At 46.1% G+C, this 18,317-nt stretch overlaps 1 protein-coding gene across 11 annotated transcripts in view; it reads right to left on the bottom strand.

Annotated features, from left to right (window-relative positions):
- PPP2R5E (protein phosphatase 2 regulatory subunit B'epsilon) overlaps positions 1 to 18,317 on the bottom strand; it is a 211,828-nt gene that overhangs the window by 47,422 nt on the left and 146,089 nt on the right. For all 11 annotated transcript variants that reach the window (XM_063947249.1, XM_063947248.1, XM_063947247.1 and 8 more), the window contains exon 5: positions 17,416 to 17,508. In XM_063947249.1, the coding sequence (XP_063803319.1) occupies positions 17,416 to 17,508 (93 nt within the window). The remainder of the gene's footprint in view (positions 1 to 17,415; positions 17,509 to 18,317) is intronic.

Here is an 18,317-nt window from a genome sequence, read left to right as displayed (position 1 = left end):
ACTTTGTGGAACCCAACCACAGAAATAATATGGCAATACGAAATTAAGAAATACCTCTGGCGCTACCACCTTCCTAATATAACCACACAAATAAATACAGTGTCACCTTCCACAATGCAACAATGTCAAGTCCACCCAGCAGGTTTTAAAATCTTTCCTTCACCACAAGGCTGGTGTAAAATTAAAGTAGTATCGTGCCTGGCTCCTGGCAAGGAGCAAAGGAGTGAGTGAATTATGGGAGAGTCCGGTTTCCTTCCTTTCCCCCTCTAAGTTATCATCAGCGCCAACCACCACCGACTAATCAGAATGCAGGTAAGTCAGCCAAGTCACACTCCCAACGCGTTTCGAGTTGCTCTCAACGCTTCCTCAAGGCAGATAACAGCCTTGTGGTGAAGGACAGATTTTAAAACAACATTTTACAAAGAAGCTGTCTTAAATGTTTTTATGACTGAAATACATTGACACTAGTGTGAATTGTATTACACTATTTTTGTGATATTTTTTCTTTTTATATATTCTGCACTGAATTGCTGCAAGCAACTGCGTCAAATTTGATACTGAAGGAGATTGTCCCCGAATTCAAGCGAAGTGGATTAAGGATACTGTTGCTTTGTGGAAGGTGACACTGTATTTATTTGTGTGGTTATATTAGGAAGGTGGTAGCGCCAGAGGTATTTCTTAATTTCGTATTGTCAAAAATGACACACACTTCCCCTCACCTTCTATCCCGGCACACCGAGGCGGACTCAGTCCGTGGAAAATGTGTGTTTTTAAAGCCAGTTAATTCATGAAAACGTAAATGATGTAGTATGAAATAACTGCCAAGATTGGAAGCTGAACATTACTGCTGGACGGTCGTGCTGATTACAAGCCCCGTGTAAAACATTGCTAATATTCCACAAAGTATATAAGTGTATGAGATAAAACCTTTCAATATTTTGGTTTCAACTTTTCAAATCAGTGTGATATCAATAAATGAAGTCGAGACATTTCTATGTCCAATCTAAAATGCAAGCTGGATCAACTCCTTAGTAATCTCTATAAAATAAATGAGCTCTAAGCATATAGGAATGTCCATCTAGCACACTTAAAGTTGATATTTCCTGCATTTGAGTAAGTGCCAACTCCTGTGTGCACACAGCCTAAGGCACTGTGCAGTGACATTTGCAGAGGACTTCCCTTTAGCAATAACAGCAGTAATGTATGGATAAATGCACTGTGACTCCACGTTGAATGCGCAAAGATACGACCATACCTTACACAAGACTGCTAAAACTGTAATCCACGCTCTCATTATCTCCCGCATTGATTATTGCAATAGTCTCCTAACTGGTCTTCCCAAAACAAGACTCTCCCCTCTACAATCCATTCTGAATGCAGCGGCGAGGCTTATCTTCCTCGCTAGACATTCATCGTCTGCAGATCCACTCTGTCAGTCCCTCCATTGGTTACCTGTACTCTACCGCACTCAATATAAAATACTTTCACTCACACACAAGGCCATTAACCAAACTACACCAATGTACATCACTTCGCTTATCACAAAATATCTCCCAACCCAACCTCTTCGCTCTTCACAAGACCTGCGTCTCTCATCCACACTCATTACTCGCTCCCACTCACGACTGCAGGACTTTCATCGGGCTGCACCCACTCTGTGGAATGCCCTACCACGCACAATAAGACTCTCCTCTAGTCTCCAAACCTTCAAGCGTTCCCTGAAAACTCACCTCTTTAGGCAAGCGTATCAAATTCCAGAACCTTCCAGATAACTTTCCTAAACCTTCCTATCAAATTGCATCCACTCTGTACAGTCCACACATATTCTCACATGTCTTCTCATTCTATGCAATAGATAGGCATATGTACACAAGGAAAGGTGCTATTTCCCTATAGACTGTAAGCTTGCGAACAGGGCCTTCCTACCTCTATGACTGTTATCACCCAGTTTGTTATTGTTATTTCAAATTGTAAAGCGCAACGGAATTTGCTGCGCTATATAAGAAACTGTTAATAAATAAGATACCACCTCTACACACTAGGTGGCAGAAAAGATCACATATTAAAACGGAATACAGAAGAAGAAAAAACATCACTGGGAACTTCCTAAATTCACAGCAAATCCAATCCTAACATAACTGATATTTCCTGTACACAGTTAAAATCAGTTTTTGATCTGACGCCAACATCTAAGTTCAGGATATAAATGTATTTTACAAGTTCAAAACTTTGTAACATTATGGTTTGCGTATGTCCTTCTGCAAGCTTAACTGATTATTGATGATTTTGTCTTTTCAGCTATGCTTTGCTGTTATATAATCAGTAAATTGTCCGTGTTGCTACGGGATATAACAGCTATGTTGGGCTACCTGCACTGGACACAGAAATCAAACAACTGGAAGATGACAAACAGGTGGCAGAAGCGGGTCAAAGAGCAAGTAAAGCAAAGTTGCAGAAATAAATGCACAGCCCCAAAAATGAAAGATATCAGACGGGAAACTCATTTATTACCTTTGTAACCGGTGATTTGGTGGTATTTTCATTACTTTAAGATTAACTTTTAAATCATTATATTACGGCTAATAAAATCGAACAGACGGTGGCCACACATGGGTTGACCCTACCGCTCCACCAGTGACAAGCTGTAAGACCATCGTTCCAAAAAAACACACTACCGTACTATCCTTTCAAACCGGGACACTCACGGATTACACAGGTTCTGTAGCAGATTAAAACCAGGTGAAATGCCGGCTTGTAGCCAGCCAGCCACAGAACCTGTGTAATTCAGGAGTCACAATTTAAAGGGATAGTATGGTAAGCCTACATATAGGGCCAAATGAGAAAAGATCCAGGCTCAGTGCAGCATGTCATGGTGGTCAGATGATGAACATACAACCGGACCGCAGTCTTCTCCTTACTGTATTTTCCTCCCCACTCTATAGTGATCCCATATTTTCAATCATCCCGAGTGACCTACTGTCTGGTATGGGCTGGCATAAGTGGCCATTTAAAAATTAGGCAATGAAATGCTTGAGGTGTGTCCATTATGGACAAGTGTACCAACTACACATTTTTGAGATACCAAATGCTAGTTATCAGAGGTAAAGCTGTTAGGAAAGAGCGATGCAAAGTGACAACTGCCAATCCCCCCCAATAGCAGTTACAATGATACAGGGGCGACAACTAAACTGTGTGTGCAGGACAGATGACAGAAGTTACTCTGCTGGAAAACCTTAAAAGTAAAGCCAACTAAACTTCCAGCAAACCCCCCCCCCCTTTCAAAAAAAAAAAAAAATATATAAATAAATAAATACTAACAAAAAGTCAGCGACCTGTCAATCACACAGATGAGACATAGTTGCAGTGGAGGGCATGAGCTACGTGACAAAGGAGGAGTGTGGGTAGTAGCAAAGAGCAGTTCAGGATAGGATATAATAAATAATAAGAATTTACTTACCGATAATTCTATTTCTCGGAGTCCGTAGTGGATGCTGGGGTTCCTGAAAGGACCATGGGGAATAGCGGCTCCGCAGGAGACAGGGCACAAAAGTAAAGCTTTCCGATCAGGTGGTGTGCACTGGCTCCTCCCCCTATGACCCTCCTCCAAGCCAGTTAGGTACTGTGCCCGGACGAGCGTACACAATAAGGGAGGAATTTTGAATCCCGGGTAAGACTCATACCAGCCACACCAATCACACCGTACAACTTGTGATCTAAACCCAGTTAACAGTATGATAACAGCGGAGCCTCTGAAAAGATGGCTCACAACAATAATAACCCGATTTTTGTAACTATGTACAAGTATTGCAGATAATCCGCACTTGGGATGGGCGCCCAGCATCCACTACGGACTCCGAGAAATAGAATTATCGGTAAGTAAATTCTTATTTTCTCTATCGTCCTAGTGGATGCTGGGGTTCCTGAAAGGACCATGGGGATTATACCAAAGCTCCCAAACGGGCGGGAGAGTGCGGATGACTCTGCAGCACCGAATGAGAGAACTCCAGGTCCTCCTTAGCCAGGGTATCAAATTTGTAGAATTTAGCAAACGTGTTTGCCCCTGACCAAGTAGCTGCTCGGCAAAGTTGTAAAGCCGAGACCCCTCGGGCAGCCGCCCAAGATGAGCCCACCTTCCTTGTGGAATGGGCATTTACATATTTTGGCTGTGGCAGGCCTGCCACAGAATGTGCAAGCTGAATTGTATTACACATCCAACTAGCAATAGTCTGCTTAGAAGCAAGAGCACCCAGTTTGTTGGGTGCATACAGGATAACAGCAAGTCAGTTTTCCTGACTCCAGCCGTCCTGGAACATATTTTCAGGGCCCTGACAACATCTAGCAACTTGGAGTCCTCCAAGTCCCTAGTAGGTGCAAGGCACCACAATAAGCTGGTTCAGGTGAAACACTGACACCACCTTAGGGAGAGAACTGGGGACGAGTCCGCAGCTCTGCCCTGTCCGAATGGACAAACAGATATGGGCTTTTTTGAGAAAAAACCACCAATTTGACACTCGCCTGGTCCAGGCCAGGGCCAAGAGCATGGTCACTTTTCATGTGAGATGCTTCAAATCCACAGATTTGACTGGTTTTAAACCAATGTGATTTGAGGAATCCCAGAACTACGTTGAGATCCCACAGTGCCACTGGAGGCACAAAAGGGGGTTGTATATGCAATACTCCCTTGACAAACTTCTGGACTTCAGGAACTGAAGCCAATTCTTTCTGGAAGAAAATCGACAGGGCCGAAATTTGAACCTTAATGGACCCCAATTTGAGGCCCATAGACACTCCTGTTTGCAGGAAATGCAGGAAACGACCGAGTTGAAATTTCTTTGTGGGGCCTTCCTGGCCTCACACCACGCAACATATTTTCGCCACATGTGGTGATAATGTTGTGCGGTCACCTCCTTTCTGGCTTTGACCAGGGTAGGAATGACCTCTTCCGGAATGCCTTTTTCCCTTAGGATCCGGCTTTCCACCGCCATGCCGACAAACGCAGCTGCGGTAAGTCTTGGAACAGACATGGTACTTGCTGAAGCAAGTCCCTTCTTAGCGGCAGAGGCCATAAGACCTCTGTAAGCATCTCTTGAAGTTCCGGGTACCAAGTCCTTCTTGGCCAATCCGGAGCCATGAGTATAGTTCTTACTCCTCTACGTCTTATAATTCTCAGCACCTTAGGTATGAGAAGCAGAGGAGGGAACACATACACCGACTGGTACACCCACGGTGTTACCAGAACGTCCACAGCTATTGCCTGAGGGTCTCTTGACCTGGCGCAATACCTGTCCCGTTTTTTGTTCAGACGGGACGCCATCATGTCCACCTTTGGTATTTCCCAACGGTTTACAATCATGTGGAAAAAACTTCCCGATGAAGTTTCCACTCTCCCGGGTGGAGGTCGTGCCTGCTGAGGAAGTCTGCTTCCCAGTTTCCATTCCCGGGATGAAACACTGCTGACAGTGCTATCACATGATTTTCCGCCCAGCGAAAAGTCCTTGCAGTTTTTGCCATTGCCCTCCTGCTTCTTGTGTCGCCCTGTCTGTTTACGTGGGCGACTGCCGTGATGTTTTTCCCACTGGATCAATACCGGCTGACCTTGAAGCAGAGGTCTTGCTAAGCTTAGAGCATTATAAATTTACCCTTAGCTCCAGTATATTTATGTGGAGAAAAGTCTCCAGACTTGATCACACTCCCTGGAAATTTTTTCCTTGTGTGACTGCTCCCCAGCCTCTCGGGCTGGGCTCCGTGGTCACCAGCATCCAATCCTGAATGCCGAATCTGCGGCCCTCTAGAAGATGAGCACTCTATAACCACCACAGGAGAGACACCCTTGTCCTTGGATATAGGGTTATCCGCTGATGCATCTGAAGATGCGATCCGGACCATTTGTCCAGCAGATCCCACTGAAAAGTTCTTGCGTGAAATCTGCCGAATGGAATTGCTTCGTAGGAAGCCACCATTTTTACCAGGACCCTTGTGCAATGATGCACTGTTTTTAGGAGGTTCCTGACTAGCTCGGATAACTCCCTGGCTTTCTCTTCCGGGAGAAACACCTTTTTCTGGACTGTGTCCAGAATCATCCCTAGGCACAGCAGACGTGTCGTCGGGATCAGCTGCGATTTTGGAATATTTAGAATCCACCCGTGCTGTTGTAGCAGTATCCGAGATAGTGCTACTCCGACCTCCAACTGTTCCCTGGACTATGCCCTTATCAGGAGATCGTCCAAGTAAGGGATAATTAAGACGCCTTTTCTTCGAAGAAGAATCATCATTTCGGCCATTACCTTGGTAAAGACCCGGGGTGCCGTGGACAATCCAAACGGCAGCGTCTGAAACTGATAGTGACAGTTCTGCACCACGAACCTGAGGTACCCTTAGTGAGAAGGGCAAATTTGGGACATAGAGGTAAGCATCCCTGATGTCCCGGGACACTATATAGTCCCCTTCTTCCTGGTTCGTTATCACTGCTCTGAGTGACTCCATCTTGATTTGAACCTTTGTAAGTGTTCAAAAATTTTTTTAGAATAAGTCTCACCTAGCCTTCTGGCTTCAGTACCACAATATAGTGTGGAATAATACCCCTTTTCTTGTAGTAGGAGGGGTAATTTAATTATCACCTGCTGGGAATACAGCTTGTGAATTTTTTCCCATACTGCCTCCTTGTCGGAGGGAGACCTTGGTAAAGCAGACTTCAGGAGCCTGCGAAGGGGAAACGTCTCGACATTCCAATCTGTACCCCTGGGATACTACTTGTAGGATCCAGGGGTCCTGTACGGTCTCAGCGCCATGCTGAGAACTTGTCAGAAGCGGTGGAACGCTTCTGTTCCTGGGAATGGGCTGCCTGCTGCAGTCTTCTTCCCTTTCCTCTATCCCTGGGCAGATATGATCTTATAGGGACGAAAGGACTGAGGCTGAAAAGACGGTGTCTTTTTCTGCAGAGATGTGACTTAGGGTAAAAACGGCGGATTTTCCAGCAGTTGCCGTGGCCACCAGGTCCGATGGACCGACCCCAAATAACTCCTCTTCCTTTATACGGCAATACACCTTTGTGCCGTTTGGAATCTGCATCACCTGACCACTGTCGTGTCCATAACATCTTCTGGCAGATATGGACATCGCATTTACTCTTGATGCCAGAGTGCAAATATCCCTCTATGCATCTCGCATATATAGAAATGCATCCTTTAAATGCTCTATAGTCAATAAAATACTGTCCCTGTCAAGGGTATCAATATTTTTAGTCAGGGAATCCGACCAAGCCACCCCAGCTCTGCACATCCAGGCTGAGGCGATCGCTGGTCGCAGTATAACACCAGTATGTGTGTATATACTTTTTATGATATTTTCCAGCCTCCTGTCAGCTGGTCCTTGAGGACGGCCCTATCTATAGACGGTACCGCCACTTGTTTTGATAAGCGTGTGAGCGCCTTATCCACCCTAAGGGGTGTTTCCCAACGCGCCCTAACTTCTGGCGGGAAAGGGTATACCGCCCATAATTTTCTATCGGGGGGAACCCACGCATCATCACACACTTTATTTAATTTATCTGATTCAGGAAAAACTACGGTAGTTTTTTCACATCCCACATAATACCCTCTTTTGTGGTACTTGTAGTATCAGAAATATGTAACACCTCCTTCATTGCCTTTAACGTGTGGCCCTAATAAGGAATACGTTTGTTTATTCACCGTCGACACTGGATTCAGTGTCCCTGTCTGTGTCTGTGTCGACCGACTAAAGTAAACGGGCGTTTTAAAACCCCTGACGGTGTTTTTGAGACGTCTGGACCGGTACTAATTGTTTGTCGGCCGTCTCATGTCGTCAACCGACCTTGCAGCGTGTTGACATTATCACGTAATTCCCTAAATAAGCCATCCATTCCGGTGTCGACTCCCTAGAGAGTGACATCACCATTACAGGCAATTGCTCCGCCTCCTCACCAACATCGTCCTCATACATGTCGACACACACGTACCGACACACAGCACACACACAGGGAATGCTCTGATAGAGGACAGGACCCACTAGCCCTTTGGAGAGACAGAGGGAGAGTTTACCAGCACACACCAAAAACGCTATAATTATATAGGGACAACCTTATATAAGTGTTTTCCCTTATAGCATCTTTTTTATATATTTCTAACGCCAAATTAGTGCCCCCCCTCTCTGTTTTAACCCTGTTTCTGTAGTGCAGTGCAGGGGAGAGCCTGGGAGCCTTCCCTCCAGCCTTTCTGTGAGGGAAAATGGCGCTGTGTGCTGAGGAGATAGGCCCCGCCCCTTTTTCGGCGGCCTCGTCTCCCGCTCTTAACGGATTCTGGCAGGGGTTAAATATCTCCATATAGCCTCCGGAGGCTATATGTGAGGTATTTTTAGCCAAAATAGGTATTCATTTGCCTCCCAGGGCGCCCCCCTCCCAGCGCCCTGCACCCTCAGTGACTGCCGTGTGAAGTGTGCTGAGAGGAAAATGGCGCACAGCTGCAGTGCTGTGCGCTACCTTTAGAAGACTGAGGAGTCTTCTGCCGCCGATTCTGGACCTCTTCTTACTTCAGCATCTGCAAGGGGGCCGGCGGCAAGGCTCCGGTGACCATCCAGGCTGTACCTGTGATCGTCCCTCTGGAGCTGATGTCCAGTAGCCAAGAAGCCAATCCATCCTGCACGCAGGTGAGTTCACTTCTTCTCCCCTAAGTCCCTCGTTGCAGTGATCCTGTTGCCAGCAGGACTCACTGTAAAATAAAAAACCTAAGCTAAACTTTTCTAAGCAGCTCTTTAGGAGAGCCACCTAGATTGCACCCTTCTCGGCCGGGCACAAAAATCTAACTGGCTTGGAGGAGGGTCATAGGGGGAGGAGCCAGTGCACACCACCTGATCGGAAAGCTTTACTTTTGTGCCCTGTCTCCTGCGGAGCCGCTATTCCCCATGGTCCTTTCAGGAACCCCAGCATCCACTAGGACGATAGAGAAATATATATATATATATACACACACACACACACACACGACAGGTAGGGGTCCGGCACAGCCACTTTAGACAAATATAGCTCTGGGTGCCCTCACAATGAAATCGATGCACAGACAGTAGGTGCGGCACTCCAATAAATTAGCCATGAAACTCCGTTAACCACAACGTTTCAATGCCCTTTATTTGTTAGGCATTTTCATCAGCATATCCTGATGAAAATGCCTAACAAATAAATGGCATTGAAACGTTGTGGTTAACGGAGTTTCATGGCTAATTTATTGGAGTGCCGCACCTACTCTCTGTGTATGTGTGTGTATATATATATATATATATATATATATATATATAAGTTTCCAGTACTGAGAATTGTCCTGGATGTCCCTTTGGGGTGTGTTGAAACTTCCAGGAGAGGCTTCATCATGAATACATAACCCACATACCGCAAGTTGAGAGCAATAAGCACAATAATGCCATGTCACTCATCCTGGACTGTGTGGAATGACTGCATATGTTCTAAACATAATAAATGCCCCTCCTGTAGTGATGCAATATTAAACTGTATTTCCTCAAAACTTGCTTTGTTTAAGAAACAAACCCCGAGGGCTAAATAACGGAAAGCTAGAGCTTTGATGTGCTGAAAGTTCAATCACAATATAAAAATACACCTGAAAAGGTTATATTTGAAATGCTGAAGTGTTGTCATAATTTACATGCTTATTATAGCTCACAAAGCAAAAGCAGATACAAAGTGAGCGTCAGTCACTATGAGACTAGACGGGATTCTTAAAATGTTTGTCTCTTACCAACCAAAGGGCCTAATTCAGATCTGATCGCAGCAGCAAATTTGTTAGCTAACGGGCAAAACCATGTGTACTGCAGGTGGGACAGATGTAACAAGTGCAGAGAGTTAGATTTGGGTGGGGTGTGTTTAAACTGAAATCTTAATTGCAGTGTAAAAATAAAGCAGCCAGTATTTACCCTACACAGAAACAAAATAACCCACCCAAATCTAACTCTCTCTGCACATGTTATATCTGCCCCCCTGCAGTGCACATGGTTTTACCCATTAGCTAACAAATTTGCTGCTGTGATCAGATCTGAATTACCCCCAAAGTGTTATACGAGCTCTCCGACAAAGTCAACTGGCTTGGTAAGAGGAAGGCATTTAACCTGTTTAATTATGAGATCTCTATCTACATCTTGACACTGAGCACATGCTTGGAGACAGGAGTAAACTAAAGGTGTGTACACACGGTGAGATTTCGGCTATGCCCGTTTCTCACTGTGCGACAGGGACGAGGTCGGTATCGCAAGCATATAATGACTGTGCTTGCGATACTGGCTTTGTCCGATTTTGGCTAAGTGTCAATTTTGAATATCTTTTCTACGAGATAGTCAAAATTTACTTGCCTGCAAAGTCTATCTAGGCTTGCGATACCGACCTCACGGGACTGCGCATCGGGATCGCAAGGTGACTTTCACCTTGCGATCTGCACTTTCTTTGCGATTTGGACTACACAGTCAAAATCGCAAAGAAATATCTCACTGTGTATACACATCATTATAATATCCATGTTTAGTGGGTGGGAAATTAGGTCTTGGTTTATGGCATTCTGATTAGCTAGTAAATGGACATTAAAGTATCCAGAAAACCAAATATCCATAGTGTTCGAAAAAAATAAGATTTTACTTACCGATAAATCTATTTCTCGGAGTCCGTAGTGGATGCTGGGGTTCCTGAAAGGACCATGGGGAATAGCGGCTCCGCAGGAGACAGGGCACAAAAAGTAAAGCTTTTTCCGATCAGGTGGTGTGCACTGGCTCCTCCCCCTATGACCCTCCTCCAGACTCCAGTTAGGTACTGTGCCCGGACGAGCGTACACAATAAGGGAGGATTTTGAATCCCGGGTAAGACTCATACCAGCCACACCAATCACACCGTACAACTTGTGATCTAAACCCAGTTAACAGTATGATAACAGCGGAGCCTCTGAAAGATGGCTTCCTACAACAATAACCCGAATAAGTTAACAATAACTATGTACAATTTATGCAGATAATCCGCACTTGGGATGGGCGCCCAGCATCCACTACGGACTCCGAGAAATAGATTTATCGGTAAGTAAAATCTTATTTTCTCTATCGTCCTAGTGGATGCTGGGGTTCCTGAAAGGACCATGGGGATTATACCAAAGCTCCCAAACGGGCGGGAGAGTGCGGATGACTCTGCAGCACCGAATGAGAGAACTCCAGGTCCTCCTTAGCCAGAGTATCAAATTTGTAAAATTTTACAAACGTGTTCTCCCCTGACCACGTAGCTGCTCGGCAAAGTTGTAATGCCGAGACCCCTCGGGCAGCCGCCCAAGATGAGCCCACCTTCCTTGTGGAGTGGGCCTTTACAGATTTAGGCTGTGGCAGGCCTGCCACAGAATGTGCCAGTTGGATTGTGCTACAGATCCAACGAGCAATCGTCTGCTTAGACGCAGGAGCACCCATCTTGTTGGGTGCATACAATATAAACAACGAGTCAGATTTTCTGACTCCAGCTGTTCTTGCAATATATATTTTTAATGCTCTGACAACGTCCAGTAACTTGGAGTCCTCCAAGTCACTTGTAGCCGCAGGCACTACAATAGGCTGGTTCAGATGAAATGCTGACACCACCTTAGGGAGAAAATGCGGACGAGTCCGCAGTTCTGCCCTGTCCGAATGGAAAATCAGATATGGGCTTTTGTAAGATAAAGCTGCCAATTCTGACACTCTCCTGGCAGAAGCCAGGGCTAGAAGCATGGTCACTTTCCAAGTGAGATATTTCAAATCCACCTTATTTAGTGGTTCAAACCAATGAGATTTTAGAAAATCCAAAACTACATTGAGATCCCACGGTGCCACTGGAGGCACCACAGGGGGCTGTATATGCAGCACTCCCTTAACAAAGGTCTGGACTTCAGGGACTGAAGCCAATTTTTTTTTTTTTTTTTTTTAAAGAAAATCGACAGGGCCGAAATTTGAACCTTAATAGATCCCAATTTGAGACCCATAGACAATCCTGATTGCAGGAAATGTAGGAATCGACCCAGTTGAAATTCCTCCGTCGGAGCACTCCGATCTTCGCACCACGCAACATATTTTCGCCAAATTCGGTGATAATGTTGCACGGTTACTTCTTTCCTTGCTTTAATCAAAGTAGGAATGACTTCTTCCGGCATGCCTTTTTCCATTAGGATCCGGCGTTCAACCGCCATGCCGTCAAACGCAGCAGCGGTAAGTCTTGAAACAGACAGGGACCCTGCTGAAGCAAGTCCCTCCTTAGAGGTAGAGGCCACGGATCTTCCGTGATCATCTCTTGAAGTTCCGGGTACCAAGTCCTTCTTGGCCAATCCGGAACCACTAGTATCGTTCTTACGCCTCTTTGCCGTATAATTCTCAATACTTTTGGTATGAGAGGCAGAGGAGGAAACACATACACCGACTGGTACACCCAAGGCGTTACCAGCGCGTCCACAGCTATTGCCTGCGGATCTCTTGACCTGGCGCAATACCTGTCCAGTTTTTTGTTGAGGCGAGACGCCATCATGTCCACCATTGGTCTTTCCCAACGGGTTACCAGCATGTGGAAGACTTCTGGATGAAGTCCCCACTCTCCCGGGTGAAGATCGTGTCTGCTGAGGAAGTCTGCTTCCCAGTTGTCCACTCCCGGGATGAACACTGCTGACAGTGCTATCACATGATTCTCTGCCCAGCGAAGAATCCTTGCCGCTTCTGCCATTGCACTCCTGCTTCTTGTGCCGCCCTGTCTGTTCACATGGGCGACTGCCGTGATGTTGTCCGACTGGATCAACACCGGTTTTCCCTGAAGCAGAGGTTCTGCCTGGCTTAGAGCATTGTATATTGCTCTTAGTTCCAGAATGTTTATGTGAAGAGACGTTTCCAGGCTCGTCCATACTCCCTGGAAGTTTCTTCCTTGTGTGACTGCTCCCCAGCCTCTCAGGCTGGCGTCCGTGGTCACCAGGATCCAATCCTGTATGCCGAATCTGCGGCCCTCCAATAGATGAGGACTCTGCAACCACCACAGAAGAGACACCCTTGTCCTTGGAGACAGGGTTATCCGTAGGTGCATCTGAAGATGCGACCCTGACCATTTGTCCAACAGATCCCTTTGGAAAATTCTTGCGTGGAATCTGCCGAATGGAATTGCTTCGTAAGAAGCCACCATTTTTCCCAGGACTCTTGTGCATTGATGTACAGACACCTTTCCTGGTTTTAGGAGGTTCCTGACAAGCTCGGATAACTCCTTGGCTTTTTCCTCCGGGAGAAAAACCTTTTTCTGAACCGTGTCCAGAATCATCCCTAGGAACAGCAGACGAGTTGTCGGCATTAACTGGGATTTTGGAATATTCAGAATCCACCCGTGCTGTTTTAGCACTTCTTGAGACAGTGCTAATCCCATCTCTAGCTGTTCTCTGGACCTCGCCCTTATTAGGAGATCGTCCAAGTATGGGATAATTAATACGCCTTTTCTTCGAAGAAGAATCATCATCTCGGCCATTACCTTTGTAAAGATCCGAGGTGCCGTGGACAATCCGAACGGCAGCGTCTGAAACTGATAGTGACAGTTTTGTACAATGAACCTGAGGTACCCCTGGTGTGAGGGGTAAATTGGAACGTGGAGATACGCATCCTTGATGTCCAAGGATACCATAAGTCCCCCTCTTCCAGGTTCGCTATCACTGCTCTGAGTGACTCCATTTTGAACTTGAACTTCTTTATGTACAGGTTCAAGGACTTCAGATTTAGAATAGGCCTTACCGAGCCATCCGGCTTCGGTACCACAAAAAGAGTGGAATAATACCCCTTCCCTTGTTGTAGAAGAGGTACCTTGACTATCACCTGCTGAGAGTACAGCTTGTGAATGGCTTCCAAAACCGTCTCCCTTTCGGAGGGGGACGTTGGTAAAGCAGACTTCAGGAAACGGCGAGGTGGATCCGTCTCTAATTCCAACCTGTACCCTTGAGATATTATCTGCAGGATCCAGGGATCTACCTGCGAGTGAGCCCACTGCGCGCTGTAATTTTTGAGACGACCGCCCACCGTCCCCGAGTCCGCTTGAGAAGCCCCAGCGTCATGCTGAGGCTTTTGTAGAAGCCGGGGAGGGCTTCTGTTCCTGGGAAGGAGCTGCGTGTTGCTGTCTCTTCCCTCGACCTTTGCCTCGTGGCAGATATGAATAGCCCTTTGCTCTCTTATTTTTAAAGGAACGAAAGGGCTGCGGTTGAAAAGTCGGTGCCTTTTTCTGTGGGGGAGTGACTTGAGGTAGAAAGGTGGATTTCCCGGCTGTAGCCGTGGCCACCAAATCTGATAGACCGACTCCAAATAATTCCTCCCCTTTATACGGCAAAACTTCCATATGCCGTTTTGAATCCGCATCGCCTGTCCACTGTCGCGTCCATAAAGCTCTTCTGGCCGAAATGGACATAGCACTTACCCGTGATGCCAGTGTGCAGATATCCCTCTGTGCATCACGCATATAAAGAAATGCATCCTTTATTTGTTCTAACGACAGTAAAATATTGTCCCTGTCCAGGGTATCAATATTTTCAATCAGGGACTCTGACCAAACTACCCCAGCACTGCCCATCCAGGCAGTCGCTACAGCTGGTCGTAGTATAACACCTGCATGTGTGTATATACTTTTTTGGATATTTTCCATCCTCCTATCTGATGGATCTTTAAGTGCGGCCGTCTCAGGAGAGGGTAACGCCACTTGTTTAGATAAGCGTGTTAGCGCCTTGTCCACCCTAGGAGGTGTTTCCCAGCGCTCCCTAACCTCTGGCGGGAAAGGGTATAATGCCAATAATTTCTTTGAAATTATCAGCTTTTTATCAGGGGCAACCCACGCTTCATTACACACGTCATTTAATTCTTCTGATTCAGGAAAAACTATAGGTAGTTTTTTCATACCCCACATAATACCCTGTTTAGTGGTACCTGTAGTATCAGCTAAATGTAACGCCTCCTTCATTGCCAAAATCATATAACGTGTGGCCCTACTGGAAAATACGGTTGATTCGTCACCGTCACCACTGGAGTCATCGCCTGTGTCTGGGTCTGTGTCGACCGACTGAGGCAAAGGGCGTTTCACAGCCCCTGACGGTGTTTGAGTCGCCTGGACAGGCACTAATTGATTGTCCGGCCGCCTCATGTCGTCAAACGACTGCTTTAGCGTGTTGACACTATCCCGTAGTTCCATAAATAAAGGCATCCATTCCGGTGTCGACTCCCTAGGGGGTGACATCCTCATATTTGGCAATTGCTCCGCCTCCACACCAATATCGTCCTCATACATGTCGACACACACGTACCGACACACAGCAGACACACAGGGAATGCTCCTAACGAAGACAGGACCCACTAGCCCTTTGGGGAGACAGAGGGAGAGTTTGCCAGCACACACCAAAAGCGCTATATATATATCAGGGATAGCCTTATAATAAGTGCTCCCTTATAGCTGCTTTGTTATATCAAAATATCGCCATAAATGTGCCCCCCCCTCTCTGTTTTACCCTGTTTCTGTAGTGCAGTGCAGGGGAGAGACTTGGGAGCCGTCCTAACCAGCGGAGCTGTGAGAGGAAATGGCGCCGTGTGCTGAGGAGATAGGCCCCGCCCCTTTTCTGGCGGGCTCGTCTCCCGCTATTTAGAAAAATTAGGCAGGGGTTAAATATCTCCATATAGCCTCTAGGGCTATATGTGAGGTATTTTTAGCCTTTATAGGTAATCATTTTGCCTCCCAGGGCGCCCCCCTCCCAGCGCCCTGCACCCTCAGTGACTGCCGTGTGAAGTGTGCTGAGAGGAAAATGGCGCACAGCTGCAGTGCTGTGCGCTACCTTTTGAAGACTGCAGGAGTCTTCAGCCGCCGATTCTGGACCTCTTCTGTCTTCAGCATCTGCAAGGGGGCCGGCGGCGTGGCTCCGGTGACCATCCAGGCTGTACCTGTGATCGTCCCTCTGGAGCTTGATGTCCAGTAGCCAAGAAGCCAATCCATCCTGCACGCAGGTGAGTTGACTCCTTCTCCCCTCAGTCCCTCGCTGCAGTGATCCTGTTGCCAGCAGGAATCACTGTAAAATAAAAAACCTAGCTAAACTTTTTCTAAGCAGCTCTTTAGGAGAGCCACCTAGATTGCACCCTTCTCGGCCGGGCACAAAAATCTAACTGGAGTCTGGAGGAGGGTCATAGGGGGAGGAGCCAGTGCACACCACCTGATCGGAAAAAGCTTTACTTTTTGTGCCCTGTCTCCTGCGGAGCCGCTATTCCCCATGGTCCTTTCAGGAACCCCAGCATCCACTAGGACGATAGAGAAACAGTAGTGTCACATGTACCCTCAAGTTCTGTGGAGATATTGCTATAAACCACACAACAGAAATTACATCCAAGCAATTCAGTCAACAAAACAGCAGCACGGCGCTTCCACCAACACTGTCTATCTTCCGTAGCACCCCAAAGAGGTGCGCAGGAATGTTTGTGTGCCATATCCGACCATTGCGGGCGCACATTGCAGAGAGCCAGCACAGGAAACTGCTGATCTTGAGATTACACCAACTCTGCATACCATGAATTACTGGGCCATTTAAACTCTAACAAGAAAAGAATTAAGGACGACATATAGCATAATGTTCTATTTAAACGGCAAAATGGATCACCTTACATTCCTGCCATTATTTACAACTTCAAAATGTTTAAAGCTTTGAAAGAAAAAGACCAAGGACACCTAAGGATTCTTAATAAGTTATATTGTGTGCCTAGTCAGGTATGTTATCTTTTACATTAAATCCTGAGATTCTAATACAGTACACATAACTTCTAAACACTGGGAATAAGGGCAGCCCTCTATCCCGTACTATACACTGTGTGTTATAAATACTGAAGTGCGTGTACTGTGTATAGAACAAAGAGAAAGAGGGGTGTGGTTCATCAAATCGACAGTGTCTAGGTCGAACACTATAGGTCGACAGTCACTAGGTCGACATGGATGGAAGGTCGACAGGGTTTCTAGGTCGACATGTGCTAGGTCGACAGGTCTAAAGGTCGACATGAGGATATATTTTTTTGTGTCGTTTTCTTCGTAGAGTGACCGGGATCCCAAATTAGTGCACCGCTTCGCTCGCCATGCTTCGGGCATGGTGCCTTCGCTCCGCTACCGCTTCGCTCGGCACACTTTACCGTTCCAATCGTAGTCCACGTGGATCGTTAAGTATGAAAAAATTCAAAAAAAGAAAAAAAATGTGAAAAACTCATGTCGACCTTTAGACCTGTCGACCTAGAAACCCTGTCGACCTTCCATCCATGTCGACCTAGTGACTATCGACCTATAGTGGTCGACATAAACATGGTCGACCTAGACACTGTCGATCTTCAGACCGGATCCCGAGAAAGAGACATTTGTTACAACGGAGTACAGCTTACCTGTAATACAAATTTTTGATCTATGTACTTTTTGGCAACGCTGGGCTGAAATTCTTGGCTTTCCAAAAATCGTATGAAAAATTCATATACAAGCTGAAAGAAAGACACACGGTGAATAAAGTCAGTGCTTCCCTGCGGTACATTTATCCTTAGCCTGCGACATTAGAACAAAACCAATGATACTGATGAAAGATTAATGAGGATCACATTTTGATATCACTGGCAATGCATAAAATATATGTTGGAAACGAATGAGGTTAACAATGTATAAAAGTGATGTTTAACCAGACTCCCAGTTGGTACGGATAGTGAAAGTAAACTCACTGCAAGCTACGGATCATGTCATGTGTGCGCTGTTAAGAATACTTTTTAATTTAGCATCAAGTGCAGAGTGGTAGATTAACCAAACCATATGTTAACATGATTCAGCAGCTTTGGGTCCTGGAAAATACTGATCCATATAGCAACTAAGTTCAGCATAAGTGAGAAATAACAGAGAGGTTGAGTTAACCAAATATGTTTCCGCTCGTCTACCACCAAAACTTGAATGATGTACGAAGCTTTCTAGAGTGATAAAGTACCAACCAATCAGCTCCTGACTGCCATGTTACAGGCTGTGTTTGAAAATGGACGGTTAGGATCTGATTGGTCATTGATCTCTCTCTACTTTATCATTCTCCAAGGCTTAAGGTGGGTACACACTGGTAGATATATCTACCGATCAATTGATTGGCAGATATATCTATGGACGGATCGGGCAGTGCGTTGACCATACACACTGCCCAATCCGTCGGGGACTGACGTCATGAACTGGGCGGGTGTGTACACATGCCCGCTCAGTTCAGCTGTCAATCACCACCGGCCGCCACAGCATGTGTATGGGCGGTCGGCCGACCGCCCGT

This window comes from Pseudophryne corroboree, chromosome 12 (genome assembly GCF_028390025.1).
Source record: "Pseudophryne corroboree isolate aPseCor3 chromosome 12, aPseCor3.hap2, whole genome shotgun sequence".
NCBI lineage: Eukaryota > Metazoa > Chordata > Amphibia > Anura > Myobatrachidae > Pseudophryne > Pseudophryne corroboree.
This window is presented reverse-complemented; position numbering and strand designations above follow the sequence as displayed.